This window comes from Mus musculus, chromosome 2 (genome assembly GCF_000001635.26).
Source record: "Mus musculus strain C57BL/6J chromosome 2, GRCm38.p6 C57BL/6J".
In the NCBI taxonomy this organism is placed as follows: domain Eukaryota; kingdom Metazoa; phylum Chordata; class Mammalia; order Rodentia; family Muridae; genus Mus; species Mus musculus.
Genome location: NC_000068.7, coordinates 71,210,230 through 71,226,303, shown reverse-complemented (window position 1 = coordinate 71,226,303; position 16,074 = coordinate 71,210,230). Strand labels below are relative to the sequence as shown.

The 16,074-nt window shown below is 40.4% G+C and overlaps 1 protein-coding gene across 22 annotated transcripts in view; it reads right to left on the bottom strand.

The window, feature by feature from the left end:
- Window positions 1-14,628, bottom strand: part of Dync1i2 (dynein cytoplasmic 1 intermediate chain 2) — a 51,628-nt gene extending 37,000 nt beyond the window's left edge. For 3 of the 22 annotated variants that reach the window (NM_001198875.1, NM_001198874.1, NM_001198876.1), the window contains exons 1-3: window positions 14,459-14,598; window positions 11,749-11,865; window positions 6,886-7,003 (exon numbers count right to left, since the gene is read on the bottom strand). In NM_001198875.1, coding sequence (NP_001185804.1) covers window positions 6,886-7,003; window positions 11,749-11,856 — 226 coding nt within the window. In that variant the 5' untranslated portion in view covers window positions 11,857-11,865; window positions 14,459-14,598. Of the gene's footprint in view, window positions 1-3,122; window positions 3,174-6,885; window positions 7,004-11,748; window positions 11,866-14,229 lie in introns of all 22 variants that reach the window. The other 19 variants (XM_017315324.2, XM_030247161.1, XM_017315319.2 and 16 more) reach the window with 13 other exon arrangements.
- Between the last annotated feature and the right edge of the window lie 1,446 nt (window positions 14,629-16,074).

Here is a 16,074-nt window from a genome sequence, read left to right as displayed (position 1 = left end):
CAATGAGGCAGTACCACTAGACTCTCAGACTTCAACAAACCTCTGAAATAATGAAAACATGCATTCAGGGAGGAGAAAGACCTGAACTCATGAGCTACCAAGTAGAAAAGACTCATTTCTGGAATTTTAAAGGACAGCTTGTAAATGTCTTTGAAAATGTCATAAGCCATTAATATGTAGCTTTTGTCAAGTATTTAAAATATGATTTGCTTAGTAAGACAGTAATTTGATCAGACTGCCTTTATTTCAAGTTGTCTATAAAATAGTCTAAAGCAGGTCTGCACTGATGTAACATAAATATGCAAATGGATCTCAGAAATTCATGGTAAAGACAGCACATGTTCCTTTCTCTAAGAACCCAAGAGACATGAAGTGAAAACAGCACAGCCTCCTCGTCACACAAATAACCGACAACATGGACTGGCTCACTCTCTAGGATACAAAGCTTTGTCAAGAAGGCTTTACTCACCCGCTAAAACCTTGGCTTTCCAAGGATATAAAAGTAACATTACAGCCTTTGGCCAATGAAGAAATAATAGAATATTTTTAACCATAAAGACTCTAATAATACACTTAGATTTAAAATTAACCCTAAATCCACAACTACACACAGAAGCCTCAGAGATGAAGGACTGTATGTGGTAGAATAAAGTCTCTGGGGAAAGGGCTTTTGCTAGGAAGCAGGGCATAGAAAAGGTAGGCAGTCATGGAAAGGGAGCATGGAGGTTCAGAATGCTGGCAGAAGACAGTGAATGGGACAACCCAAGCCACCAGGTTTCTCAGCTGGAGCACCAGTACACACTCTCCTCACAACCATGCCCCTCTGTGAACAGACACATGGGCTCTCAGCCTAGGGCTCATCATCTAAGCTATCTGCTTTCTTTGTTCTTCTAAGAAGCATTGCTTTACATACTGAGTCTTTGAAATACTAGTTTCTCCATTTACAGTGCCTCTCTTCTGATAATGAACATTCATTATCAGAATATTAAGATAGTCTCTTCAATATTGAGAATTATATTATGATATTAATATTTATATTGTTAAAAATATTCTCTTCAATATCATTTCAATCATTACATTTTTAAATGAAGTTGATAAATTATTTTGTAGATTAAAATATCATAAAGAACCAACAGGGCTGGAGAGATGACTCAGTGGTTAAGAGCACTGACTGCTCTTCCAGAGGTCCTGAGTTCAAGTCCCAGCAACCACATAGTGGCTCACAACCATCTGTAATGAGATCCGATGCCCTCCTGGTGTGTCTGAGGACAGCACAGTGTATTCACATACATAAAACAAATAAATCTTTAAAAAAAGGAAAGAAAAGAAAAGAAAAGAAAAGAAAAGAAAAGAAAAGAAAAAGAACCAACATTCCTTGTCATGAAATGGTTTTAAAAATTAAGCTCTACTTGAAACGACTGAGCTGGAGCATGGACTGTGTTCTCTGCACAAGTCTGCTCTAAAACACCCCAAACTACAGAAGGGGAACCAGCAAAGCAAAGCGTAAGCAGCAATGCGCCGTGTGCTGGGACTTACCTACTAGATGCGCTCACCCATAAGTTAAAACATTCATTTTAGGAAATATGTGACTTTCAATTTCTGCTATATATTTGCGTACAATGTCTTTTTTCATACTTACTTCATATGTATGCTTGGCCTGCATTTATGTCTGTGTACAGTGTGTGTGCCCCGTGCTTATGGAAGCAAGAGGAAGGTGATGGATCCTGAGGAACTGCAGTTAACGTACAATGTCTTAAAGAAGGGTGTCTTTTGTTTGGCCTTTCAAGTAGAAGGACATGATCTAATTAAATCCAAACAAACATTTAAGGTCTAACTTATATTGTGAGAGATCCTACTCTCAAGAGTGTCAGACAAAAAACAGTCAAATGGCCAACTAAACATCAATCTACCAGCAAATATGTGGAGCTGTCTTATTAGTGACATTGAAAAAAGAGAATTATTCAATCATGGTAGTGTGCACATTTAATCCTAGCACTTGGAAGGCAGAGGCAGGCAGACCTCTCTCTATGTGTTCCAGTCCAGACAATACGAATAATCAGACTCCATCTCAAGAGAAAAAAAAGTTTTAGTAGAATAACAGTAATTTTAAATTTCTAAACTTTAAATCTGTCTGATGACTACTTAAGGATTTTTATAGTTTAAAGAAAACAAGTATCCATATAGGTCATGATGTAAACTCAACCTTTTAAAGTTATTCACTTTTTGGTTTTTTTATTTTTTGTTTTGTTTTTTAAATTGTGGATTATGAAAACAACAACACTATCACACCTTTATCTGTATTTTGTATTTTCACAACAAATTATAAATAAGCACTGGGTGTTAATATTGGGGTTATAAGTATATGTCTTAAAGATTATGGAATTCATTTTGCCTAATTATTTTTAAGATTTATTTTTAATTATGTGTATCTTTATGTAGCAGTATGGGCACATGAATGCAGGAGCCCCAAGAGACCAGAGAAGGGTATCAGGTCCCCTGATGCTGGATCACAGGTCATTGTTATCTGCCTATCAGGGTGCTGAGAAGCTAACCCAGGTCTTCAGCTGGAGTGTGACAATGTTAGCTGCTAAGACATCTCTCCTATCCTCCCACCCTTTCCACACTTTTCCCTCATATTTTAAAGGCAACAAGATCACCATAATATGCTTAGCCACTTATTGGTTTCATTCTGTTATGTCAGCTAAGAGAAGAAAAATAGTTTAGAGATAAGACAGGGAAACATGTAGAGGTCTGGCTAGGAAACAGAAAGGCTAAATCTTAAGACAGTGCAGGCTACACAGCTATTTAAAGATATTAATTCTGTGTTGATCAGCTTATGCTCTTTTGGTAAACACAATCTCATATGCCTTTACATTCTTTCAATTTTTAAATAACTACCATGAGCTAAAATACAGTGATGACACCTGGCTTCTTTCTCAAAGCCTGCTTACTGTTGCCCTGAACAGTTCTACTTTGGCTAGATCTAACATTCTACTCTTATGGGCAGCTAAAAATTCTAAATATTTTCATGCCAATAGCAAGCTGATATTTAATCAAGAATGCAGGGGCTGGAGAGATAACTCAGTGGTTAAGAGACCTTGCTGTTTAACAGAATATGTTACCTAGTTTTATGTCAACTTGATTGAAGCTAGAATCCTCTGAAAGGAGGAAGCCTCAATTGAGAAAATGTCTCTATAAGATCGGGGTAGATAGGTGTAGGCAGGTAGGTCTGCACAGCATTTTCTTCATTAGTGATTCATGAAGAAGGGCCCATCCCATTATGGGTGCGGCTCCCTGTGGGCTGGTGGTCCTGGTGCTACAAAACAGGCTGAGCAAGCTTTGGGAGCAAGCTAGTGAGCAGCACCCCTCCATGGCATATGCAACAGCTCCTGTCTCCAGGTCCCTGCCCTCTTTGAGTTCCTTCAACTGAACAGTGCTGTGAAACATAAGGCTTTAATAAACCCTTTCCTTCCCAAACTGCTTTTGTCATGGTGTTTCCTTTATCACAGCAATACTATCTCTAACTAGGCCTCAGAAGATCCCAGATTGGTTCCCAGCACCAACATGGTGGCTGACTCCCTTTTCTGACCTCTACAGAGAGCAGGCTGCACCTGGTGCACATACATAGAAGCGGGTAAAACACTCACACATGTAAAAGAAAAATAAATATTAAAAAAAGTTAAGCTGGGCAGTGGTGGCGCACGCCTTTAATCCCAGCACTTGGGAAGCAGAGGTGGGCAGATTTCTGAGTTCGAGGCCAGCCTGGTCTACAGAGTGAGTTCCAGGACAGCCAGGGCTATACAGAGAAACCCTGTCTGGAAAAAACCAAAAAAAAAGTTAAAATCTTTCAGTAACCACTCATATTCATGAAATACATTTTCATTAGAAAGAAAAAAAAAGCATAGCTATTTACACTGTCAGTTTACTTCAGCAAAAAAACCAAACTAATGGTTTGAAGACTAGCAATAGTTTTTCCTTTCATTGTCTCCCCTTTTCTCTCCAGTTTACACTGGAACAACAATGGCCTACAGAAGGACTAGGGAGAGAGCTTGGTGAGGAAGGATGAGCGCTGTGCAAGCCTGGAGGGCCGACTTCTGTCCCCATGTAGGGAGAAGGAAAGAACTGACGTCCCAAGGTTTTCCTGTAGCCACCTGTCTGCCACCATCCCACCCAGCCCCAAAGAGGAGTAAGAAAGCCTTTAGCTGGGCATGGTGGCACACCCCTTTAATCCCAGCACTCGGGAGGCTGAGGCAGGTGGATTTCTGAGTTCGAGGCCGGCCTGGTCTACAAAGTGAGTTCCAGAACAGCCAGGGCTATACAGAGAAACCCTGTCTCAAAAAAAAAAGAAAAAAAAAAAAAGAAAAAAGAAAAAGAAAGCCTTTGCTTGAAATCCTTAAGCAACCCTTCCAGACTCAGAACAGTTATGGTGCCGAAGCTATCACTATTTCTTTGCAGCTCCTGCCACTGAAGCTTGTGGACAATGCAATGAATGTGGATCAGGAATTCCCGTAGGTGGAGTGAAATGGAATTGTTGTATACTTCCAGGATCTGAAGGCTTTGTCACTATGACACTGAAGACAACTCGGTTTGAAGCTATAGCAGAAGAAAGGACTACCAAATTAGATCAGATTCTGCTAAATGGAAATAATACAACACTGGTTCCTGGAGAAAGACCTGAATATGAATGAAGTTCCTTGACTTATGCTAGATATAGCCTTATGTTTAGATTCTATAGCCTAAGTTTCTGTAAAGGGAAGTGCATCTACTTTCCTAAGCTAATAATGGTTATCTTGGGAAAGACTGTTTTTGTTTTGTCTGCCTCTTTAAAGACTAATAAAGGTTTTTTGTTGCTGTTGTTGTTTTGTTGTTTTCTGTCCTGCCCAAGATCTTGTATCACCGGCCTCTACCCACTTCTGCTCTTTGCCTCTCTCTGGCTTTTTACACTGCAACCACAGGAGCCCAGCCAAGGCTAGCTTTACCCTCACTGTTCCCTCCACCTGGACTGCCCCCACTCTCAGCCTTAGCATGCTGGGCTGCTTCTGATCTTCCTGTTCTTTCAAAGCTCTTCCTGAGCACCAGATCTAAAGCTCAGTCTCACTCTGACATCACCATGATAATCCAGCTCCCTACAGGAACTCTGCAGGGCACTTGTCTATACTCAGAAGCCCATCCCCCAGCCTGGCTTATCAAAATACTCAATACTTTTTGAATTAATGAGTTGGTTGAGTAAGATTTTTCTTTAAAAGCTGTAAAACTAAATATTACAAATTCTCCTGTAGGAGAAGAAATAGAAATGGAGGAAGAGGGCAGGCCCTCTCACTAAAGAATGATCTTTCAAGAAACAGCAGAAGTGGGCTAGGAATTAAGACATATGAGCAAGTAAATTAGTGCAATGGAAGTCAGGGTGGGACTGGAGGGGGGGGGGAAGATTCATAGAAGAAATCCACACCCCAATGGCACAGAAAATAAGAAAACAAGACCCTCTCCAGACCTGTACAACTGACAAGTGATGTGCTTCAGTTACTAGGATAATAAGAAAAGTAATCGAGTTAATTTGTTTTTAAAATCAAAATATATAGCACAGGATTATTAAAGACATAAAAATTAATGGGCTACAGTCTTCAAATTCTAGCAATAAAGAAAAACTATGAGCAGGAAGGTGTAACAATGAAGCAGATGTTGAGAAAAACTAGCCTTTTCATCTCAAAACCTTTTAGAAATAATGATCAGTTTACACTAAGGCACATTGTAGTTACTGCCTCTGGTGTACATCCCCTAGGATAGATAAAATTAGCCTGCACCCTAGGTACAATGGTACACACCTATAATCCCAGCACTCAGAAGGCCAAGGCAAGAGGATTATGATTTCAAGGTCAGACTGGGCAGAAAACCCTGTCTCAACAGCCAAATTCAAAACCCAAAACAAAAAACCTCAACAAGATGAAACATTGCTAAGGAGACAGCTCTGCTCAGAAAGTGCTCACTGCACAAGTTATGAGGACCTGAGTTCTAGCCCCAGAACCAGCTATGGTGGTGCACATGTGTAATCCCAGCCAAGGAGATGGAGACTGGTGGACCCTTACATTCACTGGGTAGCAGCCTAGTCTACTCTGAGAGCCCTAAGTCAGGAAGGAAGGTAGCACCCAAAGAATATCACTCAAAGTTGTCTTCTGGCTTCTTCATGCGTGGCACCTACCTGGACACACACCAATATGCCATCACACACAAACACACACACAAAGATATTAGCTCAAAAATAACCTTGAAAGGTCAGGTCCCCAAAGGATAAAATGCCACACTAAAACACATTCTCTGTAGCAGCACCTAACACAGAACTATATTATTTAAATAAGCATGAAATGCTTTCAAGTATGTAACTAGATCTCAGTATCTCTTCTATGCAGCATATTGGTCTAATATAACTATCAAGATGAATAACACAGGAAAAAGACCAAGACCAGGTGAAATTATGTGCTTTCTGGAACTGCGAGAATGCTATACATTTCTCTCCTTCTCCTTTGTTTTGAGGATTTTGTCTTAGTACACCTTTTCCTGGCCTACAAAAAGGAATATAGAATTAGGTTAGGAAATACTCATCTTTAAGTTTAGCATAGTGTGGTGCATAGTAAGTTATTTATTTAAGTAAGAAAATTAAATTGGTAGCTTGGTATGTGTTAGTAGGTATTAATCTTGATTTCCCAAACAAATAAAATAACTCTGTACTGATATATCTGGGGGGAAAAAAGGAGTTTCAAGCAAATGGTAATGCTTTTGAGACAAATAAAATATGCAAAAGATATCAAACCAATGCACTGAGCTTGGATATGTCTGAGCTCAACAGAATATATGCCTGTTTCCCATGAAAAGATACAGTTAGGTCCTTACCAATAGGGGAGTCCGTAGTTAGTCCCATGCTTTGAAGCAATGCCTCAGCTTCTCTTCTTTTTTTTTCAAGATCAGACTCTTCTTGTACAGAAACAGCAGCTTCCTTCTTCTGATCAGTCTAAAATTTTAAGTCAAAACCTCAAGTTAAAGTATGATATGAAACACTTCTACATATATATATATATATATATATATACATATATATATATATATATACATACATACATAATGTATATATACATATATATCTTATTTTTAAAGTTTTATTTTTATTTCACTTATGTGTATAGTGTTTTGCTTGCATGTATGTGTGTACACCACATGCTTGCCTGGTACCCATGGAGGCTAAAAGAGGAAGCTGGATCCCCAGCCTGGAGCTGCCAGCATTGTGAACTGCCTGCCATGCCATGTGGGTGCTGGGAATCAAAACTGGTCCTGTGGAAGAGCAGCCTATGCAATTAACTGTTAGGATGAACTTTGTTTTTAATATTACAGTTCTTTTTATAAATCATTCTTACTGCATCCATGTTTATATATATTCAAGGGGTCTTCACAAAAATATTATCAAAAAGGCCAGGAATAATAGATCTTGCCTATAATCCCAGAGGTTAGTGGGCAGAGGACTTCCTGAGTCAAGGACAGCCTGGTATACAGGGCAAATCCCAAGTTAGCCAAGCCTACATAGCAAGAGTCCGTCTTAAAATGCATATATAACTTTAAAAAAGCAAACATCTTTAAAAAGCAGTCAACTTCCAATTCTCTATCATATGAATCTGGTGAGTATGGACAGGAACCACAGGAGTCCCCAACCCTAATGGTACAAAAACTTAGAAATACGTTTCTACAGAAGGGAAACTAAAGGGATTTAAGATATAAGAATTAAGCAAATTGATTTCTTAAAAAAAAAAGAATAATTTTTAAAGCTCTACATAAAATTTCCAGTGAATTTATATAAAAAAATGTTTATAAAAATCTCTTCCAGAGAGGCTGAAGAAATGACTTGGTGGTTGAGAGTCCACACTGCTCTTACACAGGACCCAACTTTAGTTCCCAGCACCCATGTCTGGCAACTCACAATCACTCTAACTCTAGCTGTAGGAGAGCCAACAGTCTCTGGAATCTTCCTTGGGCATCTCTACCCATGTACATGCATGCACACACAGGTAACTTTTTAAAACTCTTCTGGAGGAAATTAATTTTTAAAAGTTATAGACATTATTAGTATTGTACCTGGTTTTTTGTTTGTTTGTTTTCTCATGTTACCCATGCTGGCCTCAACTCTGTGGACTTGTGAGATCTTCCCACCTTAACCTCCCAAGTAGCTAGGGCTGCACACAACTGCCACCAAAGTCAGCTCTTAGGTCTTATCTTAGTTAACAAAAATCACATAGTTTGAACAGGTTAAAAACAAAATTTATTTGTTTTAATAACACAAAACATTTTGTTAGGAAAATTTTGCCAACTTTTATTTTAACCATATATATAATTTTAGCAAAATCTTCTAGCTACACTGGACAAATCCAACATTCTTAGAGCATAAAAATATCAAGAAAATCTTAAGCTTTCAATGAGCACCTTGTCAAGTAGACAACTATTATTTATATACTGATTGACTTTTCTTGGTCACAACATTTTTATATCATATTAGCTTATTTTCATCAAAATATAGCAAAAAGAGCTCCCGTTGCCAAGCTGAGCCTTCACTGTGTGTGGTACAGTAAACTGCTTACCATCTGTCTTAGTCATGGTTTCTATTCCTGCACAAACATCATGACAAATCCAAGTTGGAGAGGAAAGGGTTTATTCAGCTTATATTTCCCAAACTGCTGTTCATCACCAAAGGAAGTCAGGACTGGAACTCAAGCAGGTCAAGAAGCAGAAGCTGATGCAGAGGCCATGGAGGGATGTTCCTTACTGGCTTGCTTCCCCTGGCTTGCTCAGCCTGCTCTCTTATAGAAACCTAAACTACCAGCCCAGGGATGGCACCACCCACTAGGAGCCCTTCCCCCTTGATCACTAATTGAAAAAATGCCCCACAGCTGGACCTCATGGAGGCATTTCCTCAACTAAAGCTCCTTTCTCTGTGATAACTCCAGCCTGTGTCAAGTTGACACACAAAACCAGCCAGTACAATTGACCCCTTGTCAACTTGACACACAAACACATCACTATTAAGCCTCAACCTCACTTTCTTATTCATCCCCAAGATCTAAATGACTTTAAAAGTCCCACAGTCTTGCATATTAAAAGTTCAATCCTTTTAAAATAACCAATATCTTTTAAAATTCAAGGTCTTTTTAAAAATTCAAAGTCTCTTAACTCTGGACTCTACCAAAATACCTTCTTTCTTCAAGAGGAAACAATATCAGGGCACAGTCACAATCAAAAGCAAATCAGACTCCAACAGTCCAATGCCTGGGATCCAACTCACAATTTCTGGACTCCTCCAAGGGCTTGGGTCACTTCTCCAGCCCTGCCCTTTGTAGCACCTTGTCCTCTAGGCTCCAGATGCCTGTACTCCACTGCTGTTCTTGGTGGTCATCTCATGGTACTGGCATCTCCAAAACACTGCTATTTTTTACTGCAACTAGGCTTCACCAATAGCTTCTCATCGGCTCTCTTCATGGTGCCAAGCCTCAACTCCTTTACATGACCCCTTCAGTCCTGGGCCATCAACTGCAACTGAGGCTGCACCTTCACCAATGGCCTTCTGCAGCCTCTCACAGTGTCCACATTAGCTGCTCTTCATGACCCCTTCATGTCTTCAAAACCAGTACCACCTGGGTGACTCTTAAACATTACCAAGTCCAGCCACAGCCCAAGGTACAACCTTGGCTATCTCTGGAACACAGCATCTGTGCTCTCAAAAAACACTTCCCAGAAGATTTCACCCCAATAATGCTGGTCTCTTTTTAATCAACACTAATTTCTTAGCTCCAGCTAACCAGCATCAATAGTCCCAGTAATGCAAAGGTTTGCTTTTCTGGTATCTTGTTAATCACAGCTGATTCATCAGCCCCAGCTAACCAGAACCACAGAATCTTCACAGTCAAAATAGCAATGGCCCTGATAAGAGTCTTTAATCTTCTTCCCTCTGAAATTTCACAAGCCAGGCCTCCATCTTCTGCACTGTTCTCAACATTATCTTCCAAGCTCCTACACAACATCCCACAGAGCTCTTAACACCAAATGGATCTTCTAGCCCAAAGTTCCAAAGTCCTTCCACAGTCCTCTCCAAAACATGGTCAGGTTGTCACAGGAATACCTCACTATGCTGGTACCAATTTATCTTAGTCAGGGTTTCTATTCCTGCACAAACATCATGACAAAGATCCAAGTTGGGGTGGAAAGGGTTTATTCAGCTTACACTTCCCACATTGCTGTTCATCACCAAAGGAAGTCAGGACTGGAAATCAAGCAGGTCAGGAGCTGATGCAGAGGCCATGGAGGGATGTTCTTTACTGGTTTGCTTCCCCTGGCTTGCTCAGCCTGCTCTCTTATAGAATCCTAAACTACCAGCTCAGGGATGGCACCACCCACAAGGGGCCCTTCCTCCTTGGTCACTAATTGAGAAAATGCCTTACAGCTGGATCTCATGGAGGCATTTCCTCAACTGAAGCTCCTTTCTCTGTGATAACTCCAGCCTGTGTCAAGTTGACACACAAAACCAGCCAGTACACCATCCCACTGTGTTATAAGACTCTAAGTCAGACATCAATCATGCCGTAATTATCCCTTAGAGGCCATTTACGGACACCCATAAGAAACAAAATCAAGTCTGTTCTCAATATTGATTCAACAGTTTAAGACTATAAGTACTATTTGGACTGACTCTGCCAGTCTGAGCCATGCTTTTACCAGTTATTTGTGACTCCAATATCCAATGTAAAGCTTCAACCCATTTCCATGTATCACAGGAAGGTTTGTAAAAGTAGGAGACCGTCCAATTACAGTCTTCCAAAGTTTCTCAGCCACACTACACATGATTTTTGAGTCACTGTGATAAACTCTGTTTTTTTAACAATGCTTTTTCTCCAGGTCCTGAGAGAGATCTAACAGTCTTCTCGCAGTCCTGGCTATTACTCAGGCATTTATATACACAAACTCAGTACGGCAGGCACACTTAGGGCAAGTTATTTTATACTGGCCATCTGAACTGTATCTGTGTACACAAATCTGCCCAAAGAGATGCAATTAGGAACAATATGTAAATATCAAGGAAGGGCAAGTAAAATATGGCCAGCTCAAAGCCAACACATATTTGTAATATTATGGTAAACAAATCATAACAGAGATTTGTGGGATAAACAAAATCAGAAGATAAAAGTACCTTTTTGGTACTATTAAATCAATAACCATATTTCAAGGACTAACTCATTTCAAATGTTATATATATGCAAATCTTCTACTCAAATAAATTGTTACATATATTTCAGTTTGCCAGTAATATCATTCTAGCAAATTATCAAATTATCTGGACAATGAATTTATTCTGATAAACTAATTTATTACATGTATACACATATATGTGTGTTATCTTAATTCAGGTGTGTACTATAACGTACTATAATGCAGATGATCCTTACTTTGCATGAAAATATATTTCTAGAAGACTATATGAGTAAATTTAACTTCCATAGCTCAAATCTTAGAAATGCATCAAATTATATGAAATACATTCAGCCCACTAAAACATCACCCTGGACCAGTTTCCTCATCTTCGTACACCTGCCTTCAAAGTACAATTCACTGATAATGCTGCACAGGCAATAACAGCTTGGGAACTGCACTGGTACTGACGATATTATGGAATGCCCTGACTCATACTCAAGGGTTTTGCTTGTCTTAGTGAATCAAACATACTTCCTTTTTTTTCCTTTCCTCTTCTTTCCTCTTCTTTTCTTCTCTGATTTGGGCCAACCGTTGCTTCTTACGTTCCAACTCAGCTTTTAAATCACTTTTGTCCGACATGGTTGTGACCTTAAAAAGCATGCCAACATTAACAATAATCATTACATTGATTTAAAAGAACAAGCAACAGGCTTTTTTTAAAAAAGTACTTCAAGAGGTGTACCAAGAAGCTAAGAATTTCAATGGTACCCATAGAGAACACACAAGTTCTACTTTTAAAATAGCAAAAACCATATATGCATACTGTTAAAATGTAAGAAAAATTATACACAAATGTATGAAGAAATATTTCCTAGAACTTGAGCACAACAGCTAGTACATAGATGTTTTCATGTTCCTAAGCCCAAATTTAACAATGTGTCACTGTAGCCAGGTTGGCCTTGAAATCATAATGTAGCCCAGGATGTCCTCATGGCGATTCTCCTATCTCAGACTCTGGTGTGCCAGAGTTAGCCAGCACACCCAGATTCCATGTTTTCTGATGTCTCTGTATTTGAGTACTAGATAATAAAAGTCATAACTAATGCTTAAAACAAACGACACTGTTGGTTTTAAGTTCTAGACGAGTATGATAGTTCACACCTGTAATCTGGGCTCTCTAGGAGGGAGGCACAAAGATTCTGAGTTCCAGGCAGCCTGGGCCATACAGGGCAAGACAGGCTTTTAAAGAATGCTTATGTCTTCAGCTATGAAACCAAAACTATTACCAGAGATGTCTGTGTTTTGTTCCCAGAAACTTAATAAAACACTGAATAGCTAAACAGGAAGTTCCTAAAAATTCTTTTAAATTCTATAGATGTTCCATGACAATCAATCAAACAGTATATTTCCACCTAACACCTTCTTGTGGCATTCTTATGATTATCTATATGGGCCTGAAATGTTCCATGGTAGATAGTCATCTGGATGAGTTGGGGGCTGTGTTTTTATGGTTTTTGTTACCTTCACAGCATAGCAACCTTAACACTGAGCTCACAGCTGCTAAACGATCCATCTGCAAAGTAGATGGGATTACGAACACAAGCGTGTCCTCATACTGACTGTTATGCAGGAGGGAGGGAGGAACGAGGAGCTTTCTGAACTGGAAAGGTAACCTAGGGACTCAATGTAAGGTAGGAGCCAGGACCTTGTTACCTTCTCTACATTACTGGTTCAACCTTTGTCAGTGTCTCTCTCCATACAACTGCAGGATTAAATGCTTTTGATTAAGGAAACTGGGTTAATAACCTCTTGAAAAGTCTAGGAATCTCTTAGGATCACAATAAAGTTGGATTAAGGGCAAATTTGGTAAGGAGGAAAAATTCATCTATGAAAATGAAAAACATTCTTCTATGTAAATGAAAAAGGGAGAATTCTTGGTAGCGTACTTCAGAAAGACAGGACAGTGGGCAAAAACTAGTGAGCAAGTAACAGGAAATCCCTTTAATATACACTTTTTTTTCCATTTTTTATTAGGTATTTAGCTCATTTACATTTCCAATGCTATACCAAAAGTCCCCCATACCCACCCACCCCCACTCCCCTACCCACCCACTCCCCCTTTTTGGCCCTGGCGTTCCCCTGTACTGGGGCATACAATGTTTGCGTATCCAATGGGCCTCTCTTTCCAGTGATGGCCGACTAGGCCATCTTTTGATACATATGCAGCTAGAATATACACTCTTATATATACTCCCAACCAAGTCATTTGAACAAACTCGCAAAGCAAAGCTCGTGTTTCTTCACCCACTCTTTTCAGGTCTCTAAAAAGCTTCATACTGTAAGGGCTGTTGAAGAAAGTTTCCATACACATCACTCTGTATGATTTTTTTTTGTATTATGTATGATAAATAATACATATTATTTTCTGTTTAGGACCAATTGTCAACAATATACCAATACTGCCTGGAATCTAGTTTGAAGAAATACTTCTTCCTTCAACTCTAACTATTTTGTCCCGCTGAAGCACGGGCGATCAGTTAGCTCCCTCATTATCAGACAGGTCAGGGCCTCTGCTCCGTGACTGACAGGTTCATTTTCTTAAAACTCCGGAAAAAGGAAAGTGTCTAGAATGATGTTTACAATCACAGTGTTCAGAGACCTCCAACACACACGCTAGGTGCCTGGTCATTGCTACTGACCCAAGTAGTAGTGATCTTTATTAATAAAAACCAAGCAAAGCTTAAGGAATTACTTTCTCCCTAGGCTTAAGGCCAAGAGGGTGCGGTCCGGGCTGGGGTGTGTCCGAGGTCCACCAGACGGGTGCAGGACAAATCCCGAGGGTCCAGGCCGCCTGCGGAGGGTCCCGAAGGGTTGCCAAGGGCCCTGGTGGCCTCCCCAGGCCGCTTTGAGTCACCCGGGCCGGCGCTGTCAGAATATCGGCCGGGCGGCCCTACGAGCTCCAAAGCGGCCATCAGAGGCAAAAGGGACTTGAAGGAAGCGCGGCCGACCGACCTGTCAGGTGGCGGAGTGGAGATCGCTTTCTCTGGCCGGTAACTTCCCGGGAACGTCCCTCTCCAACTGTCGCCGCCGCAGATCCGCGGCGTCCCAAGCACACAAAGAGGGATGGGCGGCGGCCGCTACGGCGAGAGCCGAGGGACAAATGGCTGCGCCGAGACGCGGTCTCACACAGAATCAGAGTCTTTGCCGCCCAGCGCAGAGGGGCGGCCTCTCCGTGACTTACCTTTTGTAAAACAGAATCTCCCGGTTGAAACAGATACACCGGCCCGGGGCCCGAAGCGTTTCCGCTTTGGCAAAAGCTGGACAACCACACCTCACATCCTGGGGCGGAGCCCTCAATACCTCCAGAGAACTTCAAGTCCCGGCAACCAGGCGCCCTGCCTGGGCGAGCGAAGCTCTGTGGGAGTTGTGGTCCCACTAGAGGCAAGGAATGCTGGGATATGTAGTCAGTCTTAGCTTTCCTGTCCCCAGCACCAAGGCCATCTTTCTGCCCTTAAAATGCTAATGAGAACATTCCAGAGTTTGTATTGAAGGTGTTTTCTTCCGTGGAACAATGATTACAATGCAGCATGTGCTGCTTAAGGTCTGTGGCCCAACATTAACAAAATCTTAAGTCCTGTTTTTCCATAATGAACCTGAGAAAAGGGCATTTTAAGAAGTTTATTTATAGGCATGTGCTCGTAGATTGATTTGCAGGGGCCATGGATTATTGAGGATTCTTGTAGCATGTGACACAAGATCAAAAATAAACATATATTGGGGCTGGAGAGATGGCTCAACTGTTAAGAGCACTGGCTGCTCTTCCAGAGGTCCTGAGTTCAATTCCCAGCGACCACATTGGTGACTCACAACCATCTGTAATGAGATCTGATGCCCTCTTCTGGTGTGTCTGAAGATAGCTACAGTGTTCTTGTATAAATAAAATAAATAAATCTTTAAATAAAAATATATTAATTTAAGCAGGGCATGGTGGCGCACGCCTTTAATCCCAGCACTCCGGAGACAGTGGCAGAGGCAGGCGGATTTCTTAGTTCAAGGCCAGCCTGGTCTACAAAGTGAGTTCCAGGACAACCAGGGCTATACAGAGAAACCCTGTCTCTAAAAACAAAACAAAACAAAACAAAACAAAAAAATAATTAGCATAAAAATAATTTCTAGTATTTTATAACAGAATAGTTTCCTCCAAAAAGTGTGTTTGGTAAGAAAGCATTTTATACTATTGGATCTGGTTAGATTTTTAATATAAAGAAAATAATTGAAATAAGAATTTACCAGAAGTGCATGGGCTGATGCATGTGGCTTGAAGAATTTATTTGAATAATCTGAAGCATTATTTGCCAAGTATTAAAGCGTTATTTGCTAAATATTAAAGGTAATACCAAAGCATTACTTTCTTATCTTCTAGAAAACTGACAGGAAGAACATTGTTTAAGTTTAATATTGATCTCAAATTTGAAGCTTTAAAATTTCAAAGAGCGTTTAGTTATGCAGACTTTGTTTCCTTCTTTCCAAATAGTTTTTGTTTAGTCACTTGAAAATTGTTATGAGTAGCCATTCATCATGTACCAGGAATGGAGCTGCACACTCTCAGAGCTGAAACAAACTTTCCTCTTCTCAACGGAGAAACACTGGGTTCTCAGTTCCATCAACTGTTAAGATGAGATTGTGTAACTAAGTCATAGAAATAGGTAGGTAAGAAAAAAAATACTTTCATTAAGAGATGCTTCCAGGTACGAGTCTTTGATTTTGGAAAGTTGATTAGAAATCAATCATGGCTGGGCAGTGGTAGCACACACCTTTGATCGCAGCACTTGGGAGGCAGAGGCAGGCAGATTTCTG